The sequence below is a fragment of the Elephas maximus genome, chromosome 5 (genome assembly GCF_024166365.1).
Source record: "Elephas maximus indicus isolate mEleMax1 chromosome 5, mEleMax1 primary haplotype, whole genome shotgun sequence".
Classification (NCBI taxonomy): Eukaryota; Metazoa; Chordata; class Mammalia; order Proboscidea; family Elephantidae; genus Elephas; species Elephas maximus.
Window position 1 is genome coordinate 158,152,925 of NC_064823.1, and position 21,754 is coordinate 158,174,678.

The following is a 21,754-nucleotide window of genomic DNA, read 5'->3' on the forward strand; positions in this document are numbered from 1 at the left end:
AGAGGGGAGCCAGGCCGCTTGTGAGAGCACCGAGGAGGGTGTGATCCCACCAGCTGGTGAAGCATGCTGAGTATACCATGGACTGCCAGAAAGACAAACAAATCTGCCTTGGAAGGCTACAGCCAGAATACTCCTTAGAAGCATAGGTGGCGAGACTTCTTCTCATGTGCTTTGGACCTGTTATCAGGAGGGACCAGTCCCTGGAGAAGGACATTATGCTTAGTAAAGAAGAGGGTCAGTGAAAAAGAGGAAGACCCTCAGTGAGATGGACTGACACAGTGGCTGCAACCATGGGTTCAAGCATAACAACCATAGTGAGGATGGTGCACGACCAGGCAGTGTTTCTTTCTGTTGTACATACGGTCGCTGTGAGTCAGACCCGACTCGGTGGCACCTAACAACAACAACAAGTGAAATGACATCTGCACATGACTCTGGCAGAGCCAGGCACAAATACAGCAGCAACCACGGTCAGTGGTGGCAGCAACCACGGTCAGTGGCGGCAGCAGTGGAGATGACGCCTGAAGGATGCACGGAGGCCTCCAGGTGGTGACAGGGAGGAAGAGGATTCCAGACAGGAGGACAGGTGGAAAGGCAAGGGGGCGGTAAGGAATGGGTCCTATCTGTAGGTCCATAAGTTAGGAGCAAGGAGCCCTGGTGGTACAAAGATTAAGCACTTGGCTGCTAACCAAAAGGTTGGCACTTCAAACTTCCCCATCGGCTCCACAGGAGAAAGACCTAGTGAGCTGCTCCCACAACAATTACAGCCTAGGAAGTCCTATGGGGCAGTTCTCTTCTGTCGCATGGGGTCACTAGGAGTCAGAGTCAACTTGACGGCACCCAAAGACAAGAGCAACATGTTAAGGGCACATATGGGGAGTGGTTTCTCAGTGGTAGGATTCTCGCCTTGCAAGCAGGAGACCCGGGTTCCATTCCCAGCCAATGCACCCATGCACAGCCACCATCCGTCAGTGGAGGCTTACGCATGGCCATGATGCCGAACAGACTTCACTGGAGTTTCCAGGCTAAGATACACTAGGAACAAAGGCCAGTCAATGAAAACCCTACGGATCACATCAGTTTGATCATGCGGATGGTGCTGGACCAGGCAGTGATTCATCCCAATGAGCGTGGGGTCACCCTGAGTCTGGGGCTGACCCTATAGCAGCTAACATGACAATAACAAGTTTAGAGCTCAGTGCAGAGCAGATGGTAACAGCCTCCAGGACTTGTGTGCTTGGCTAATGGGTGGCCATCAGCTCTGCCCTATGTGATAAGAAACAACCAGTGAGGCAGAACACTGACCTTCTCCACCAGGTCTTCAGGGGCCTGCTCCTCCAGGAGGCGAATTTTGTCTTCAAGGCACTTCTTCAAAAGTTCTGTCTTGCTTTTACTCTTGGAGCGCTGCTTTCTCCCTTTGGACTGTTGCTGGAGGGGATGCAGAGAACACAAGGGCAAGAAACGGGTCAACAGCAAGTTCAGGCAGCACCACCTCCCCACGCAAGAGAAGTTTCTGCAGCTCACAGGACGGTGAGGAGGAAAAACATCTGTTGCCTGGGAGCAAGCTCGGTGTCAGGGACTCTAGTCTTCACAGATGTTGGTGGGCTCCTTGCAGCAGAAAGAGGAGAGGCGGGCAGTCTAGGGCAGGACCAGGGCTCGGGAGTCAGAAGGACAGCGGACCGACGCGGACCCACCGCCTATGTCAACCTCTGGGCAGAGAACACAATGGACGAGGTCCTTGCCTTGTGAACTCATGTGTCAGCGGAGGAAACAATCAGTGCACATGAGCGTAAATAACTAAAGCGTTCACTACTGGCCGAAAGGGTGATGGTTCGAACTCACCTGTGGCACCTCGGAGGACAGGCCTGGCGATCTGCTTACAAAAGGCCATAGCCTTGAAAACCATATGAGGCAGTTCTACTCTGCACACATGGGGTCGCCGTGAGTCAGAATCGACTCAACTGACAACATATTATGCTACATTATGTTGTTACGTTTATGTTGGAGCCATGGTGGTGCAGTGCTTAAGAGCTCGGCTGTTAACTAAAAGGTCGGCAGTTCGAATCCAGCAGCTCCTCCTTGGAAACCCTATGGGGCAGTTCTACTCTGTCCTATAAGGTCACTGTGAGTCTGAATTGACTCGACGGCAGCAGATTCTTGGTATGTTTATGTTATGCTATGCTGTGCTGTGTTCTTGCTGTGATCCTATGGAAAGCACTTGCCTTCATGTCCACTCTGACTCATGGCGACCGCATGTGTGTCAGAGCAGAACTGTGCTCCACAGGGTTTTCAACGGCTGATTTTTCCGAAGTAGATCGCCAGGCCTTCCTTTCAAGGTGCCTCTGGGTAGAAGAAAACCTTCAGCCTTTCAGTTAGCAGCTCAGCACATTAACTGTTTGCACCACTCGGGACCGAAAAACACACCACCTTGTGGGGAGGAATCCCCATTAGGTAATGTGGGAGCCCCACATCTCTAACAGCATGTGGAGAAAGGGCTCATGCCTGCTGGCTCCACTGTCAGAAAGTGAAGTTAAGACATTGCTGCCTCCTCCCAAATCAGAAAAATGTTGTTGAACTGTTTGTACCACCCAGGGACGCCTACCATAATACAATAATGTTATAATATAACATAATAAATAGAACAACAGAACATAGCACAACCTAAGGACATAACACATAACAACATGATACACCATAACACGATGTAACGGAACACACATAAACAATGCAACATGACATTATACTTTAACAGTACAACATGACACAACAGGACACAGCATCACGTAATGGAAGGTGACCCAACACAATACACACAGATGCAATCCGTGCCGGGTGGCTGTCCCCAGTGAAGGCTGGTCTCTTTCCCTTCCCAGCTCTCCCACCGGCCCTTTCTCTGCGTCTTCACTACACCATTGCGGTCCCGTGATCCTCCAGAGTCCACTGCAGGCCTGGACTCAGGCCTGCCCACCGCACTTTACCCAGGCTCCCAAGCTATCACTTAGGCTGGCCATGGTGACAATACATGAGAGGACCCCCAGGTCCCCAGCACCTGCCCCGCCCCCCACTCTCAGAGGAAAGCAAACACACACACACACACAAGTAATTCACAGAGATAGGATCCGTCTCGGGACTCGAGCACCCTGGGTTCAGACGCCCCATTTGGAGGGCAGTGGTGGTTCAGTGGGAGAACCCTTGCTGTCCATGTGGGAGACCCAGGTTTGACTCCCGGCCAATGCACCTCACATGCAGCCGCCACCTGTCTGCCAGGGGAGGCTTGCGTGCTGCTACAATGCTGAACAGGTTTCAGCAGAGCTTCCAGACGAAGATGGTGTCAGAAGAGAGGCCTGGTGATCTACTTCCGAAACTCAACCATGAAAACCCTGTGGGTCACAACGGTCCAAGCTGCAACCACTAACAAAAAACGCCCTGTTTGACAGACAAGGAGACCGAGGCCAGCAGCTGACAACACCAACCAGGTGACAGGACAGAATGGGTGAGGGGGCAGGGGGAGATGCTGGGTCCCACGGGGCCGGCAACTCAGGGTGGCCACACCACTACAGTCCAGGGGGCGACCCAGTGTCCCTCCTACCTGCAGCTCGGGGGCAGCCAAGGCCTGGTCCAGCTTCAGGAACTCTGCTTCTCGCCATGCAGTCTGGAACTGCTGCAGCAGCACCCGGGCCCGGATTTTAGGGAGGGCCAAGCTCTGGTCCATCTGAGCGAAGCAGCCCTGGGCCTCCTGCCTCATTCTGAGCAGCTCCTCCTCAGACAGACAGACGGCGGCAGAGCAGAGCTTCCTAGAGGAGGGGGGACAGTCACACACTCTCGTCGAGAGAACAAACGGGGGTGCTGGTGGAGAAGGGGAGCTGGAAACTCAAAGCTCAAAAGGGGTTAAATCCACACAGGGAGAGAAGAGCGGGGTCTCCTTAATCCTGCATGTCTAACCCAAGTATCTCTTCAGCACTGCCTTAGTCTCCTAGTGCCGCTGTAACACAAACACCACGAGTGGATGGCTTTAAAGAACAGAGGTTTATTTTTTCACGGTTGTGGAAGCTGAAAGTCCAAATCAGGGTCTCAGCCCTGTTGATTCTTTCTTTGTCGGGAGCCCCGGGCGTTCCGTGGTTCCTTGGCTTGTAGACAATCCTCACATGGCATCTGTCTGCCCCCGACATGTGCTCTATGTCTAATCTGCTCTTTTTAGAACTCAGAAGTGATTAGATTAGAACCCCTCCTACTTGGGTATCATCCAATTAATGTAGCAAAGGAAACCCCATTTCTAGTCTTAAAAGCTAGCTAGTGGCCATCTAAGATGTATCAATTTGTCCCAACCCACCTGAAGCAAAACAGAATGAGGAACACAAAAGACACATGGAAAATATGAGCACAAGAGACAAAAAGGGCCACATAAACCAGAGGCTTCATAGCTTGAGACCAGAAGAACTAGATGGTGCCCAGCTATAACCAATGACTGCCCTGACAGGGAGCACAACAGAGAGTCCCTGACAGAGCAGGAGAAAAGCGGGGTACAGAACTCAAATTCTAGTAAAAAGACTAGACTTAACAGTCTGAGATTAGAGGAACCCCGGAAGACATGGCCCCCGGACTCTCTGCTAACCCAGAACTAAAACCATTCCCAAAGCCAACTCTTCAGACAAAGATTAGACTGAACTATAAAATACAAAACAATATTCATGAAGAGTACGCTTCTCAGTTCAAGTATACACACAAGACTGAATTGGTAGCTCCTATCTGGAGGCGAGATGAGAAGGCAGAAAGGGACAGGAGCTGATAGAATGGACACGGGAAATCTGGGTGGGAAGGAGGAATGTGTGATCACATTAAAGGGATAGCAACTAGGGTCATAACAGTGTGTGCATAAATTTTTGTATGAGAAACTAACTTGAGCTGTAAACTTTCACCTAACGCACAATTAAAAGAAAACTCCATTTCTGAACAGGATCATATCCACAGATAATAGGTGTCAGAATTCCAACACATATTTTGGGGGACAGAATTTATTCCACAACACAACATGGTGCTGGAGCTGAGAATTTAGGGTTGACTAAGACGACACCAGAAACCCTGGTGGCGTAGTGGTTAAGTGCTACAGCTGCTAACCAAAGGGTCGGCAGTTCGAATCCACCAGGTGCTCCTTGGAAACTCTATGGAGCAGTTCTATTCTGTCCTGTAGGGTCGCTATGAGTTGGAATCGACTCGACAGCACTGAGTTACTGGGTTAAGATGACACCGTGAGGATGTCTTTGAGAAGCAATAGGCTGTCTCACAGTAGAAGGACACATGGAAACAAGGGGTTGTCCACTGAGCCTGGTCAGCAAGCAGCATGACAACCAGTGGCACAGAGGTGCGTGGTCAACTCTTCACAGGGGGGTCAGGGAAAAGGGGACTCTTGCACAGTGCTTTAAAGAATGATGACCAACAGCTATCATTTAAAAAAAAAAAAAGTTGCCATTGAGTTGACTCCAAGGCATGGCAACCCCATGTGTGTCAGAATAGAACTGTGCTCCATAGAGGTTTTAATGCCTAATTTTTCAGAAGCAGATTGCCAGGCCTTTCTTCCCAAGCACCTCTGGGTAGACTCTAGCTTCCAACATTTCAGTAGCAGCCCAGTGTGTTAACCATTTCCACCACCCGGAGACTCCAGCTATCATTTGTTGTTCCTGTCGTTAGGTACCGTCCAGTCGGTTCCGACTCATAGCAACCCTATAGGACAGAGTAGAACTGCCCCATAGAGTTTCCAAGGAATGGCTGGTGGTTTTGAACTGCCAACCTTTTGGTTAACAGCTGAGCTCTTAACCACTACGCTATCAGGGTTATCACTTAGTAGCACCTATTGGGGATACAGTCGCTATGAGTCAGAATCGACTCCGCAACAATGGGCTTGGTTTTGGTTTTTATTGGGGCCCTCGTGGTACAGTGGTTAAGTGTTGGCTGCTAACCAAAAGGTCAGTGGTTCAAATTCACCAGCCACTCCTTAGAAACCCTACAGAGCAGTTCTCTCTGTCCTGTAGGGTCGCTATGATTCAGAATTGGCTCGATGGCAATGGGTTTGGTTTTGGTTTTTTTAATTATGTGCCAGAGGAGCCCTGGTGGCACAGTGGATTAACGTTCGGCTGCTGGCCGGAAGGCCGGTGGCTCCAGTCTGCTCCTCGGGAGAACGATGCGGCAGTCTGGTCCAATAAAGGTTTACAGCATTGGAAACCCTAAGGTGCAATTCTACTCCATCCAACAGGGTTGCTATGAGTCAGAATCGACTTGACAACAACGGGTTTATTATGCCAGAAACCATGTTGAGTGGTTTACACGCTTAGTTTCTTAGTACTGCTGTAACAGAAATACCACAAGTGGGTGGTTTTAAAGAACAAACATTTTTATTCTCTCACAGTTTAGGAGGCTAGAAGGCCAAAGTCAGGACACCAGCCCTGGGGGAAGGCGCTCTCTCTCTCTGTTCACTCTGAGGCAAGGTCTTTGTTTCTTTAGCTTCTGCTTTCTGGTTCCTTGGAGATCTCCATGTGTCTCGGCATCTATTTGGCATCTATCTTACCCTATCACGCTCTCTTCTTGCTTGTTTAATCTCTTTTATATCTCAAAAGAGCTTGACTCAAGATACACCCTACACTAATCCTGCTTCATTAACATAACAAAGACAACCCATTCCCAAATGGGATTATAGCCACAGGCATAAACCATTAAAACCCCCGTTGCCATCCAGTCAATTCTGATTCATAGCGACCCTACAGGACAGAATAGAACTGTCCCATAGGGTTTCTAAGGAGTGGCTGGTGGATTCCAACTGCAGACCTTTTGGTTAGCAGCCTAGCTCTTAACCCTTGGACCACCAGGATCCACCACAGGCACACAGGTTAGGATTTACAACACATATTCTGGGGGGACATAATTCAATCCATAACACCCTCTGAAGGGAAGAGGGGTACAGACCCACTTTCTAAGCCTCACGGGACCTGGTTCTGGCCAAGGTGATAAATGGAAGGTCAGAGGGGCCTTCTGGACAGGCTGTCCCCCATGATCCAGGGGAGAGAGTAATTCAAGGAGGGGCCGTCCTCTTTCCTTCCTGCCTTGAACAATGTTTCTGTCCCTTTTTTCATTCAGCAAATATTCTTCTGCGGACAAACTCGGATTGTGTGATTATTACGAAAATGTCCCGTCGACATTGGCTGCCGAAAATAAGCTTCTGTGAGTGCTTTAGAATTCAGAAATAGACGAGAAGACCTAGAGGCGGAGGCCATGGCCAGGCTTAAAAACTAGTTACCATGGAGTTAAGTCCGACTCAGGGTGACCCCGTGTGCGTCAGAGCAGAACTGTGCTCCATGGGGTTTCCAATGGCTGATTTTTCAGATCACCAGGCCTTTCTTCTGAGGCACCTCCGGATGGATGCCAACCTCCAACTTTTCAGTTAGCAGCTGAGCTTGTTAACCTTTTGCATCACCGAGGGACTCCTTAAACCAAACCCAAAACCAAACTCACTGCCATCGAGTCAATTCTGACTCATGGCAACCCTAGAGGACAGAGTAGAACTGACCCATGGGGTTTCCAAAGGTGTAAGTCTTTACAGAAGCAGACTGTCACATCTTTCGCCCAAGGAGCAAACCGCCGATGGTTCAGTTAGTAGCCCAGCGATTTCACCACTGCGCCACCAGGACTCCTTGGGGGCCTCCTGACCACGCCCAAATCTCAACGCTGGAATGTGTGACACCGGCTCAACTAAAAAGGTCTCTTGTGGAAAGAGAATAGATCCTTCAGAGCTGACGTGGGCGCTCAGCTGAAAATGGTCAGAAGGCCCCAAGCCCTCATTCATCGCTAGACACGCCTGTTTGGGCTTCTTCACCCCATGTTGCCCACCAATTGTGTTTTGGGTGCAGAAAACTGTAGCCACTCTCAGGTAATTTCTTTCCTGTGAAACCTATGTCCTGTCTGTTTGCTGGTAACATGGAATACACAGTGCAAGCAACTCTAAAATTAATCCAAGTCATTATTCTTCACCATCTTCAAACCAGCCAGCCATTGGTGGTTACGTGCTTCAGTCTTCAACTATGTGGAATGTACCAAAATGACCCAGAAATACTGAAGACAAGTCTTTCCCCCGAAAGAACTTTCAAATCACGACAGGAAGTTGGGAAAGAGCCTCCAAGATGTGCTTTCTGAGACAAAAATATTCATACTCATTAACCCTTGGTTTATCCAACCAGGCACAGAGCAACCCCATCTTGCTTGAAAATGGGAAGCTTATAAAAATGTGTTTCAAAACTATTGTGCAAAGGCTAATTTTATACAATGCCTCAGGAATAAAGGCTGGAACCTTTTAGAATCTTAAATAAAAGCAAAGTATGTAAGCAGACTTCCAACCATCTGTGTGGCTGAGTGACCCTCTTTAACCCTTAGGAAATCATAAAGAGCTTTCCAACAGCCAGGTGAGATTTCTCTCTTCCTGTCGAATGGCCGTAACAGCAGCAACGGCCGTAACAGCAGCAACAACCGTAATACTCCTTGCAAAACGGATCCAAATGAAGTTGAAGAAAATGCCCCATCTGGTAATGGAATGTCAAGTCTAATTCACATGCTGCCAAGAGTCCAGGCCAGGCTGGAACTTATAAAAGACTCCAGCGGAAAACAGGCTGAGCTGAATAATTATTGTTGAGAACGATTCGTGGAAATAAGAGATGGCATTTAAGATCTGATTTTTTACGGGCTTGGAAAAGGCTGAATCTTGTTTGCCTTGTCAAGAAAGCAAAAACGAACCAAAATTGGAAGATAAATGAGGCCAGAAACATAAAAGAGAGAGACGAGAAAGCCGGAGGTCACTTCACTCCAATCAAGACAATATCACGCTCTGCAAACACCTGGGGCCCTGATCTCCCCGGTGGCAAAGCCAGTCCCGGAGAAGCGTGCTATGTAGGAAGAGGCATTAAATCGTTCAGGCCAGGAGGAGTCCGTGCCTGGGAAGGTGATTCCCACCAAGGGAGGATGGGAGACCAGCATCACAGAAGTGTGCTCTACCATCTGACACACATCGAAGGGTCCAAGGCAGGAGTGCCGGTGGGGAGCACCAAGGTTGAGCAACACACACCTCTGGGTTCTGTTTGCAGAGAGCAAAGCAGGGCAAACTGCATGAACAGAGACAGACAGACGGATGGACAGGATATATAGAAAAGTCCTTGTTATAGATTGAATTGTGTTCCCCCAAAAGATGTGTTGACACCCTGACCCCCTGGTAGCTGTGGAAGTGGCCTTGTTTAGAAATAGAGTTTCACTTTGAAGATGTTATCAGTTAACACGAGGTCATCCTGGAATAGGACGGGTTCTAATCCCTTCTGAGTGGTGTCTTATAAAAGGGGAGAACAGACATGGAGACAGAGTCACACAATGGGAAGACAGACGCCACGTGAATGCGTACCTGTGGTGTGATTGATGACATTTGTGTGGCATTTCTAGCCGTGGACTTGTAACTCCCACCCAGGTGATTGGGTGGGACTGTGTGATAGGGTAATTGTGGCCCCCCCAGAGGACTGGTCACTTTTGCCTTAAAAGAGAGCCAATTTCACTCATAAGACCAGTCTTAATGGTCTGACTGAGACCAGAAGGACCCCGGTGGTCATGGCCCCCAGACCTTCTGTTGGCCCAGGACAGGAACCATTCCTGAAGCCAACTCTTCAGACATGGATTGGACTGGACAATGGGTAGGAGAGGGATGCTGGTGAGGAGTGAGCTTCTTGGATCAGGCGGACACTTGAGACTATGTTGGCATCTCCTGCCTGGAGGGGAGATGAGAGGGTGGAGGGGGTTAGAAGCTGGCAAAATGGACACGAAAAGAGAGAGTGGAGGGAGAGAGCGGGCTGTCTCATTAGGGGGAGAGTAATTGGGAGTGTGCAGCAAGGTGTATATGGGTTTTTGTGTGAGAGACTGACTTGATTTGTAAGCTTTCACTTAAAGCACAATAAAAATTATTAAAAAAAAAAAAAAAAAGTGAGCCAATTTCAGAGCAGAGAGGAAAAGCCCACCACTCAGGAGGCAGAGAACAGCAGCTGAGACTCAGCAGCGAAGACCCAGCAGCAAGAGATGGCATGGTGGGCTTCCCAGCCCACAGAGAAAGAAAGCTGAGTGTCTTTGGGCAGAGCCTGAGGGCCAGGAAGAGGCGTACCTGTGAGCACGGCTGGGCAGCGGCTATCCTCATGGAAAAACTGTATTCTGAGAGTTCCTGAGTCTGAATTGTAACTGTTACTTCCCTAATAATCCCCGTAATTGTGAGTGTGGCCTGGGAGTCCTGTGTGGCCATCGCAATGAATTATCGAATCCAGCAGAGAATGTTGTGGGAGGGACTGTTGGTGTCAGAATTGGTAAAGATGGTGGAGAGAGGAGGCGTGTCTGACCGCTGCCTCATAGGAATCAGCCTTGGGCTGTTTGTCTTGGTTTTCCTTCCCCCTTGTAGGGTTGGAGGAGGTCAGATACCACCTCCCCCGCCGGCCCCCCCCCCCCCGCCAACCCTGCCAAGCCATTTTTACAGTATCTAAGAGCCAAGAACGCCAAGAAATGCCTGGGGCTACCCAGAAGCTGGGGAGCCCTGGTAGCACACAGGTTAAGAGCTCAGCTGCTAACCAGCCACTCTTTGGAAATCCTATGAGGCAGTTCTACCCTGTCCTATAGGGTCGCTATGAGTCTCCATCGACTGAATGGCAACAGGTAGCAGAAGCTGGACAAGACAAGGAAGGGTTTTCCCCTAAAGTGGGTACAGCGGGCATGGGCCCACCAACACCCTGAATTTGGACTCCCAGCCTCCAGAACTGTGAGAGAATACATTTCTGTTCTTTAAAGCCACCCAGGGTCCAAGGGAACTAAGATAGGTCTCATTCCTCCTCACCCTAACACACAACACACCCTCCACAAACCTGTGCTAGAAGCAACCATTCCTAATAAAAAGGGATACAGATTTGGAACTGTGGTGTTTCTCCACCAAGAAATCACACTGAAGTGGCTTAGGTTTTATTTGTTTATCTGCTCGAATGGGGTTTTCTGCGTTTGTTTGTTTAAAGGACAAGCAACTTTAAGAATTGCTAGATCTGTTGGCTGAAGGGAAAGGGAGAAAATGGGTATGATTATGTCCTCACACGCGAACAGTGTCTACTGCTCTAAACGAACAGACTGTGTACGTGACGGCTAGTGCTTATCTACACTAAGCAGCTTTTGTTTGTTTGTTTTTGCTCCCCCACATCTGGTCAAATTGGTCTCCCTTCTTCACACCTAGATAAAGACCTCACCTCCTGCCAAGCTTCTCTGCCCTCAGTCTCACCCCGTCTCAGCAAAGCACCCACGGCCAGTATGTCCCGCTCATCTCTGGCTCCCAGCACCAACTGGTGCCCCACACACAAAACATCCCTCCTTCGGGACGCTGCCAAAGATGACGATTCTCCACTGCACATCCCAACAGTTAGCTCCTCCCGCTTCATTTATCAAGACCATCTTCCTAGGTGTCTGTTTTTCTTCTGCTAAGTGAGCTCTTCCAGCCCAGGAATGATGGTGACAGTGACAGCCGCTTGTATTTCTTGCACACTGAGTGTGGACAAGGATTGTGTGAAGAGTTGCAAATACGTTAGCTCATTCACTCCCTCTTCAACACCGTGAAGTGGGTGTTTTGCTAGACATTGTTGATTATATAACCAAGAGCCATGCTCCTTACCCCTTATTGGTTGAGTAGTGATCTTGTTTACAGGGGCTGACCCTCCAAAAATCTTGGGGATAGGAACACCCCTCACATTCCCAGGGAGGGAACCATGACTGGATTAAGGCAGGAATTAGAAAACTATGGCCCATGGCTTGTTTTCATAAATAAAATTTTATTAGAACAGGGCCATGCTCATTTGTTTATATATTGTTGATGGCTGCATTCATGCTACCACAGCAGAGCTGAGTAGCTGCAACAGACTATGTGGTCCTCAAAGCCTAAAACATTTAGTATCTCGCCCTTTATAGAAAAAGTCTGTTGTCCTCTGGTCTAAGATAATCGTGGCCATTCTACTCTACTTGCGAGGGAATGGTTTAGGCATGGGCTTGTGATGTAATTCTGCCTGTGAGATCAGAAGGTTCAATTCCTCAGATGTTGAAAAGAGATGACTGTGACACCTGGCATGGCAGCAGCCATTCTGAAACCACAAGGGGGCAAGCCCTAAGATCAAGGCGACACCCTGAGGATGGTGGAGCAGAAAGATGGCAAGAGCTGAGTACTTAATATCACTGAGTCACTGAACCAGAATTGGGAATGTTTACTCCTGACTTCTTATAAAACACTTCCTTCATGTTTTAAACCACCTGAGTGTCTTATGCGTAGCTGAAAGCACTCTAAATAACTTAGTATTACCATCCCATTTTACAGGTAAGAAAGATGAAACCCAGAGAGGTAAAGCAAGTGCCCAGGCTCAGACAGTTGGTGGCGGTGCTAGGATTTAAACCCGGGTCTTTCTATGTACACTGCCCACACCTCATTGCTCTTTACAGCCCCCATACTGGCCATGTTTAAGCTCCTTCATTTTCCAATACGTTGTGCCACCCCTTCCCCCTGTGACCACAAAGGCTCTGTTGTTCTCTTGTACCACTAAAGGCCCCATCCTTGGACCATAAGAAGAACTGGCAAACACTGTAGGAAGGAAGGAGATCGTCCATCACTGGTTTCTCTGGGATTTTACTTCAATTACAGGTAGTCCTACATCTCGCATACTTTGGACATGTTATCAGGAGGGATCAGTCCCTGGAGAAGGACATCATGCTTGGTAGAGTAGAGGGTCAGTGAAAAAGAGGAAGACACTCAATGAGATGGAGGGACACAGTGGCTGCAACACTGGCCTCAAGCATAACAAACATTGTGAGGAACGGGCAGTGTTTTGTTCTGTTGTACACAGAGTTGCTATGAGCTGGACAGCACCTAAGAATAACAAGAGGTAGTCCCCGACTTATGATGTACCCACATTTAGAACTGCCTTTTTTTTTGGTACATCTTATCATTAGTAACACATACTACAAACAACACATACAATGTTGTAGCGTGTAATTTGCTAATGTCATCACATCTGTAAGTTTACATGTAATGTTGCTAAGCCCCAAAGACAAATAAAGACTGGATTTCTAAAGATACTGATAAGAAAAGGCAAAAATAATGAAAACATTTTTAAAAAATGAAGTATTCAACATATGTCAGAACCGACTTATGACGGAGTCTTGGGAATGAAAAGTGTAAGTCGGGGCCTGCCTGCAGTTCTCATTGCCCCTCGCTCTCCCACCTTTACTACCATGACTTGTGTGATGTGTCCGTTACTATCCAGTTACTGCAGCAGGAGTGTCGGAGGGCTGTGGTCCACTACAACTCCTGAGAAGTAGACGTGAATGTGTGGTTCTTGGCTCAATCATCAAAGTAAACAGTATGATGAACAAACCAACGAACAAAGGTCCCGTGACGACACAGCACCTGGTACTCACATAAAGACGGAATGCTCCCAGTGCCTCAGCTCTGCCTGTTCCTCCACTGAGGCCTCGAGCGCATCGTCCTTTAGCCTCTGCCGCAAGCTCTGGACGCCCTCCTGGCCCCTGCCCCGCTCCTCGCCCTCCAGCTGCTCGGCCCTCGCAGCCATCTCCTTGCTGTGTTCCTCCAGGATCTGCTGCAGGAAGAGCCAGGGCACGCTGTGCTTGAGCAGCTCCTGGGTCATTGCTGAGTTCTGCAGGCGCCGCAGCTCCTCAGTGGCTTTCTCGGACAGTGAGAGGGTCAGGGCCCGGAGGTCATCCAGGGCAGCTTGATCCAGCCGCTCCTGCAGCTCCTCCAGGGCGGCGCTGTGGTCCACCATCACGCTCCGCCACTGGCTGAGGTACTGGCTGGCATCCTCGGCCACTCGGAAGGCCTCTCCAATGGACATTTGCTCCCTCCGCTGCTCCTTGTGCTGGGGAAAGTCCAGGAAGGAACATTAAATGGGAGTGGGCTTCAGTGGGGTCAACCCTTTGGGAAAACACTTTGGAAACTGGTTGCATGTGGCACAGAATGTTTATACCCTTTTCCCCAATAATCACACAACCAGAAAATTCTCCCTGAGGAAATAACCCAAAATATAGCAAAAACCTCACTTGTTCTATATCCATTGAACACATATTTTTTGAGTAAATAAAGCTCAGAGTCCACAGTTCAAATCCTGGCTCCTCCATTTACAATCTGGGTGAACCAAAGCGTGTTTCTTACCCTCTCCGTGCTTTCACTCCCTAATCTGTAAAACTGGAATAATAACAGGACCTTCTTCATAACGTAGTTGTAAGGGTTATGAGTTGCTTAAAACATCTCCAAAGGTTCCTGGGTGGTGCAGTTTGCACTTGACAACTCACACTCACCCAGTGACACCACGGAAGAAAAGGCCTGGCGGTCTGCTTCCATAAAGATTACAGCCAAGAAAACCCTATGGAACAGTTCTACTCTGTAACATGCAGTCACTGTGAGTAGGAATCAACTCGACGGCACAAAACAACAACAACATGTACAACTCTTAGACAAATGCCTGGCACGTAGTATGGCAAGACTTCAGCTCAGTTACTTTGGATATGTCATCAGGAAAGATCAATCTCTAGAAAAGGACACCAAGGTTGATACATAGAGGGTCAGCAAAAACAAGGGAAACCCTCCATGAGATGGACTGATACAACAGCCACAATAAATGATTCAAACACAGCAATGATCATGAAGATGGCGCGGGACTGGGCAACGTTTGGTTCTGTTATACGTAAGGTCGCCGTGAGCTGGAACTGACCAGATGGCAACTGACAACAACAACATAATTGTTACTATGTGCCAAAATGTGCCAAGCACATGATAATTGCAAACTGTGATATTATAAAAAGAAAAAAAAAATTTTTTTTTTTTATATTATAAGAAGGAACAAAACAAAAACCCTGAGCACAAGTGACAATTTAAATAAGGAGGTCAGGGAAGCTCTTCTGAAAAAGAAAATCTAAGTGAAGCCTGATGGATAAGGTCTTATTTTGGGTCAAGATATGAGAAAAGAATATCCCTTGGAGAGATAACAGCAGCCACGGAGGCCCTACAGGGGGAAAAACGCTGACATGCACAAAGATACCCACCGCAGTGCTATTTACAATAATGGGCCCACAGATAGTCTGTTAGTTCTATTTTGCAAGAACAAGGAATGGTCTTCCTTTTGTTCAGGGCTCCTGGTGACCAGAGAGTGTCAATTCCTTCTTTGATTCATTCATTGTACAAGTATGTATTGAGCACCTACTATGTGTCAAGCAGTTCTCTAAGGACTAGGGATGTAAGTCCTTGCCTCTGTGGAGCTCCATCCTAAACTAACTCTGTGCCACTCACGATATTTATCAAGAGTGCCCACAGGAAATAATATTTATGGTAGGTTTCCAGAATCTCTTTTAAGACCTGCATCCATTCATACTTCTAGATACTATGCTTGGATTAGGCCAGACCATCACAGGTATGTGGTCCCAGGCCCCATTGTTTTGGTCTCTTGACCAATGGCTCAAGGATGGTCAAGTCCAATCAATGGTTAAGATAAGACTCATGGCTTTCTTTTGGCCCCAAAACTTGGTAATAAAAATCAGAGTTCCAAATGAAAAAGTTATTCTGTACCCCCTCCTCTCTCTCTTGAAAGGTACCAAGCAATAGCCTAGAGGACATCCTTTATAGCCCATCTATCCTCTGAGTCTGTCCTTCCTCCCTGTTATGGATTAAATTGTGTCCCCCAAAATATGTCTCGGAATCCCACCCCTACACCCGTGAATGTAATCTCATTTGGGGACTGGGTTTTCTCTGTTATATTAATGAGGTCATATTCATGTAGGGAGTATCTTAAATCCAATGAATTTTGAGGTATAAAAAGAGCAGATTAGAGACAGAGACAAGCAAGCACAAATGGAGGAAAGATAAATGCCACATGAAGATCACCAAGGGACCAAGGAACGGCCGAGCTACAGAAGCTGAGACAAGGATCTTCCCCCAGAACTGGCAGAGAGAGAGACTTTCCCTAGAGCCAGTACCCTGAATTTGGACTTCTAGCCTCCTGAACCGTGAGAATACAAATTTCTGTTTGTTAAACCCACCCACTGCAGTATTTCTGTTACAGCAGCACTAGGAGACTAAGACACTCTCCACACTCAGGACACTCACCATCTCTCACCTTGCCAAGTGCTAGAGCCTCCCATGGGTCTTCTGCCCCAGGCTTCTCCCACTCTCCCCTACGGATTGGTCACACGAGCTTCTTAAATCATAAACCTGATCGTGAAATCCGTCAACATTCCCCTCTGTCCTCGGATGAAGGGTAAACTCCTGAGCCTGGCATACCATGCCTTCATGCCTTAGCCCCTGCCTCCTGCACAGGTATTCTCCGGCCACTGCCCTTCTCCTTCTGCATGCTTTAGCCACATCATGTTTGCTGAATCCCCCAAAGCAGCATACCTTCTCCTTAGTTGCTCCACCTACGAACGAGAAGCCTCCCACTGCCTGTCATGTCCTTCCTGGCCTTGCACACATCAAATGCACATCGCCCTTCAGGACTCGGTTTACCCAGCACCTGCTCCGTTAAGCCTTCCCTGGTATCCGTGGGCAGTCCCTTCCTCTCTCTGCTACTGAGTCATGTTGCATACATCACGAGGTGAGCACATTACAGTGCATTTATGCGTTGGTCTCTCCTCCTCTCTCAATACAGGCAGACAGCTGGGCACGCTAGTGTTGGTGATAAGGGCTTAGGTTCTAAGTCAGTCAGGCCTGGGTTCAAACCCCACTTCTAACACCTACAAGATATTTGACCTTGACCAGGTTACTTAATCTCTCTAAGCCACAGTGTCTCCATCAAGATTAAGGTACCTTGTTTAATTCTTACAATAGGCTACTGTAAGAATTAAACAAGATATCTTACATAACATTTAGCACAGTGCTAACTAAACACTCTTAGGCTAGGAAGAAAGGCCTGGTGATCTATTTCAGAATATTAGCTAATGAAAACCATATGGATCACAAGAGAATATTGTCAGATGTAGTGCTGGAAGATGAGCTCTCTAGGACGGGACGCATCATGCAGTAGCCACAACAATGGACTCAAACATACCAAGGATCATGATGATGGCACAGGACCAGGCAATGTTCTGTTCTGTTATACATAAGGTCACTATGAGTCATTACAGCAATTAACAGCAATGGCAACAAGTAAACAGTTAAGAAATCTTAGCACCTATCGCCATCATCATCGTTCACTCAAGCCAGCTCTCTTATACACCACCATCTTCCGCTCTGTTGAGGCTGGATAGGACCTTCAGAATCCTTCTCGACACAGCGCTGCAAAAAGTCACTACCAATCAACCATAGATGGCCACCATGATGTCTGCTGAGCCACCCTTCCAATCCTAGCTCTCTGACAGCTTGAATGATCGGTGTGGTACCTGGCCCTTGGTGGGCACTCAGAGGTGTTTATGGGAAGAACAAATAGCATAAGGCTATACGTACCTTTTGCAGCATTTCTCGTCTTCTCTTAGTTACCAGTTTTTGGTGGAGCTTTTTCTTTTCCTGCTTTAAGTCATTATCCAGCTTCTGTTTTATAGAAAAGACTTCCGTCTGAGCCCGTTCCAACAGCATTTCCATCTGCTCCTCATCCAAGTACCCAGCTCTAGACGAAGAGGAAGTAGAGTTGATGTACTTTCCCAACTCACCTGGGGCTTGGCCGCTGTGGCTGATTGTTCACCTCTATATTGGTGTTTAATGAATCAGAAAAATCATTACTCTCGAGAAGGACTAGAAGAGTAGGTGGCTAAGACAGTACTGAAATACAAGCGGAATAAAGTCAGTGTCTCTAGAGACGTGCGAAGAAAGCTTGGTATCAAGACAGAAGGCATCTGTTGCGGGAAAGCAGGGCAAGAGTTTGGGGAGAAAGTAACTACTATAGATTGAACTGTGTCCCCCTAAAAATATGTGTTGAATTCCTGGCCCGTGGCCCTGTGGATACAATCCTGTTTGGAAACAGGGTTTTCCTTTTGTTATATTAATGAGGTCATGTCAGAGTAGGGTGGGCCCTAAACCTAATCACTTCTGAGTTATACAAAGAGCAGAACAGACGGAGACACACAGGGGAAGACAGATGCCATGTGAGGACGTGTCTACAAGCAAAGGAGCCAAGGATCGCCACGGACACCAGAAACTAGGAGAGACTCCAGCAGAAAAATCAACACAGCTGAAACTGTGATTTGGACTTTTAGCTTCCAGAACTGTGAGAAAATAAATGTCTGTTCTTTAAAGCCACCCACTTGTGGGATTTCAAGGGGCTGCTGTGGTTACAGATAGAATTTTCCAAGAGGAAAATTGGATAAAGAATTCCTGGTGGCAAGAACAGCACAAACAGAGGCAAAGAAGTGAATGTACAGAATACTTTCTTACTACCACTGTTACCAGAGCCCTGGTGGCGCAGTGGTTAAGAGCTGGGCTGCAAACCAAAAGGTCGGCAGTTCGAATCCTCCAGCCACTCCTTGGAAACCCTATGGCACAGTTCTACTCTTTCCTAGAGGGTCACTATGAGTCAGAATCAACGCAACGGGTTTGGATTGGTTTTTTGATTACCACTATAACTGTTCCTTGGAAATCCTATGGGGCAGTTCTACTCTGTCCTACAGGGTCACTATGAGTCAGAAGCGACTCGAGGGCACACAACAACGACAACAATGACACTATCACCACTATTCCTCATCTAGCTGCATCTTTGTGCGGCCCCGGGCTTGGCACATGCTGGATCCTCAATGCCGGGTTCTTGAAGGAATAAACAAGTGAATGAATGAGTGGCAGATAAACACTTTAGAAATATAAGTCTGAGCCAGCCTTTTTAAAACCAAATTTTAAGATAAAAGGTAAAACACTTTTTTCTCCGGTAACTGCTCACAACGGTACAGCCAGCTGTCAGGTACTTCAGTTCAAAGCAAGGAAATGATTCTTTCACTTAACTGAAAATTAATCAAGGATGTCACATAAACTGTGTGATAAATTCATTAACATCTTTGGGTGGGGAGTGTGTGCATAATTCGCACCTTACAGAATCCAAATTAACTGAGCACGAGAGCTGCAAAGCCTTGATAAAATTACCTAAGTGGCGGAACCGACTTATAAAGCCACAGAGCATCATAAGAAAACCAACTTCACAGTCATGTCCCTATGAATTTTAGAGCTTCTTGTCACCTATGAAGAATAAATTTCACTGTGTACAATTGAGCCTCCTTAAAGAGTAGCTGGGAAGGAAAGCTGTGAGGGGGAAGAAGCATACGGATGAGAACTCCATGTTACCGCCATGTTACCTGGCTGCTCGAGCCCCAGGTGTGACTGAGAAAAACCAGTCAGAATCCAGGACAAGCAGCTGGGCATTCAGACTTAATCCCAGAGGTGAATGCAAGAGCCAGGCAGAGTGTCGGAGCTCAAAAGGGAGTGGCCTCTCCACAGTGCTGTCAATATGAGCCTCCAGCACTGACTTCTCAAGGAACGCTGCTGGGGGTCTGCTTCAAAGTAATCCAGAGTGGGGACATGTGATAGGTTGAATGGCGTCCCCCAAAAAGATGCGCTGAAGTCCTAGCCCCTAGTACCTGTGAATGTGACCTTGTTTGGAAACAGGGTCTTTGAAGATGCTATCAGGTAGCATGAGGTCACACTGGAACAGGCTGGATCCTAATCCAGGAGGAGGAGACACAGAGAGATAGAGAGACGGCAGCCCTGTGGCAACGGAGTCAGAGACTGGCGTGATGCATCTACAAGCCAAGGGTTGTTGGCCGTACCAGAAGCTGGGAGAGAGGCTTGGAACAAATTCTCCTCAGAGCCCTCAGATGGAATTACCACAGCCAACACCCTGATTTTGGACTCCCAGTCTCCAGAGTTGTAAGAGAATAAATTTCGGTTCTTGTAAGTCCCCCAGTGCTGGGACACTAATACAGGATATATAGCTGCATCAGTTTGCACTCAACTGCTAGCTGAAAGGAGCCCTGGTGGTGTAGCGGTTAAGAGTTCAGCTGCTAACCAGATGGTCAGCAGTTCAAATCCACCAGCCACCCCTTGGAAACCCTATGGGGCAGTTCTACTCTATCCGACAGAGTCGCTATGAGTCAGAATTGACTTGATGGCAATGGGTTTTGGGGTCATTAGCCAAAAAGTTGGTGGTTCAAACCCACCCAGAGGCTTCTCAAAGGCACACCTGACGACCTGTTTCTGAAAGGTCACAGCCTTGAAACCCTACAGAGCAGTCTACTCTACAGATATGGGGTCGCCGTGAGTTGGAAGCTACTCAATGGCAGCTAACAACAACAGCTACGTCAAGACTGGCCACGAGCTGGTGTGTGTTGAGGATGAATGATGAACCCATGGGGCTCATTATACTGTTCTCTCGACTATTGTGTACGTTTCTAAGACTCTAGAGTGCGAAGAATTTTTAAACTTAGAGACATCTTCTTTAGCAGTAAGTCCGGAGCAGTGAGAGCAGAGGGATGTCCCTGGGAAGAAGGTCTGGCCGAGGCAGCCCGCCTGCACCGTTCTGACATTTCTCAGCTTTACCTCTCGTGTTTCTGGATGAGGTGGGTCAGCTGAGCAGCAGCCGCGCTCAGAAGGCCTTGGGCGCGGATCTCTGACGACTGCATGTTCTGAACCAGGTACTCCCTGTGACCAAATCTCTTACTTAGGTGGTATCTCTTCGTAGCCTGGAAAAAGTCCATTAACTCTTCCACGTTCCCCTGTTTGAAAAAAAAAAAAAATCGAGATATTATGCCTAATTAAAACTTAAGAGAAAATTCTATCTGGTCATTTAATGGATTTTTTCTTCCTTTCAAAGGAAAACACACTGATAAAGAAGTGTGCAGATTAAAATCTTAAACCTCTGAGCCCTTCGCAAAGGCTTAGAAGAAAAGTGCACACTAACAAGAAAGGAAACCAGAACCAAAAACCAGTTCCCATTAAGTCGATTCCAGCTCACGGGGACCCCATGTGTGTCTCGGCAGAACTGTGACCCACAGGGTTTTCAGTGGTCGATTTTGTCAGAAGTAGATTGCCAGGCCTTTCTTCTGAGGTACCTCTGGGTGGACTCAAGCCTCCAATCTTTTGGTTAGCAGCCGAGTGCATCAGCCAACCCTTTGTAACACCCAGGGACTCCAACAAGAACAGAGGGCTTTAAGAAGTGAACGCTAGTCCCAGATGGGATGCTCATGGAAGCAGCAGTAAGGAAATCAAACAACACCTTGCACTGGGAAAATCTGCTGCAAAAGACAGCTTTAAAGTGTTAAAAAGCAAAGATGTCACTTTGAGGACCCCAGGCCATGGTATTTTCAATTGCCTCGTATGCATACGAAAGCTGGACAATGAATAAGGAAGGCCAAAGAAGAATTGATGCCTTTGGACTATGGTTTTGGTGAAGAACACTGAATATACCAGGGACTGCCAGAAGAACGAACAAGTCTGTCTTGGAAGAAGCACAGCCAGAGTGCTCCCGGGAAGCAAGGATGGCAAGACTTCGTCTCATTTACTTCAGACATGTTATCAGGAGGGATCAGGTGTTGAAGAAGGACATCATGCTTGGTAAAGTAGAAGGTCAGCAAAAAAGAGGAGGACCCTCAACGAGGTGGATTGATATAGTGGCTGCAACAACTGGCTCAAATTTAGCAATGATTGTAAGGACTGGGCAGTGTTTCATTCTGTTGTACACAGGGTCACTATGAGTTGGAACCA

The 21,754-nt window shown here is 47.8% G+C and overlaps 1 protein-coding gene across 4 annotated transcripts in view; it reads right to left on the reverse strand.

The window, feature by feature from the left end:
• EVC2 (EvC ciliary complex subunit 2) overlaps positions 1-21,754 on the reverse strand; it is a 198,472-nt gene that overhangs the window by 53,747 nt on the left and 122,971 nt on the right. For all 4 annotated transcript variants that reach the window (XR_007517705.1, XM_049886523.1, XM_049886522.1 and 1 more), the window contains exons 12-16: positions 20,591-20,766; positions 17,522-17,681; positions 13,495-13,949; positions 3,590-3,794; positions 1,306-1,428 (exon numbers count right to left, since the gene is read on the reverse strand). Coding sequence is in view for 3 of the 4 variants with exons in the window: in XM_049886523.1 (XP_049742480.1) it covers positions 1,306-1,428; positions 3,590-3,794; positions 13,495-13,949; positions 17,522-17,681; positions 20,591-20,766 (1,119 nt within the window). In the remaining variant the exon portion in view is untranslated. The remainder of the gene's footprint in view (positions 1-1,305; positions 1,429-3,589; positions 3,795-13,494; positions 13,950-17,521; positions 17,682-20,590; positions 20,767-21,754) is intronic.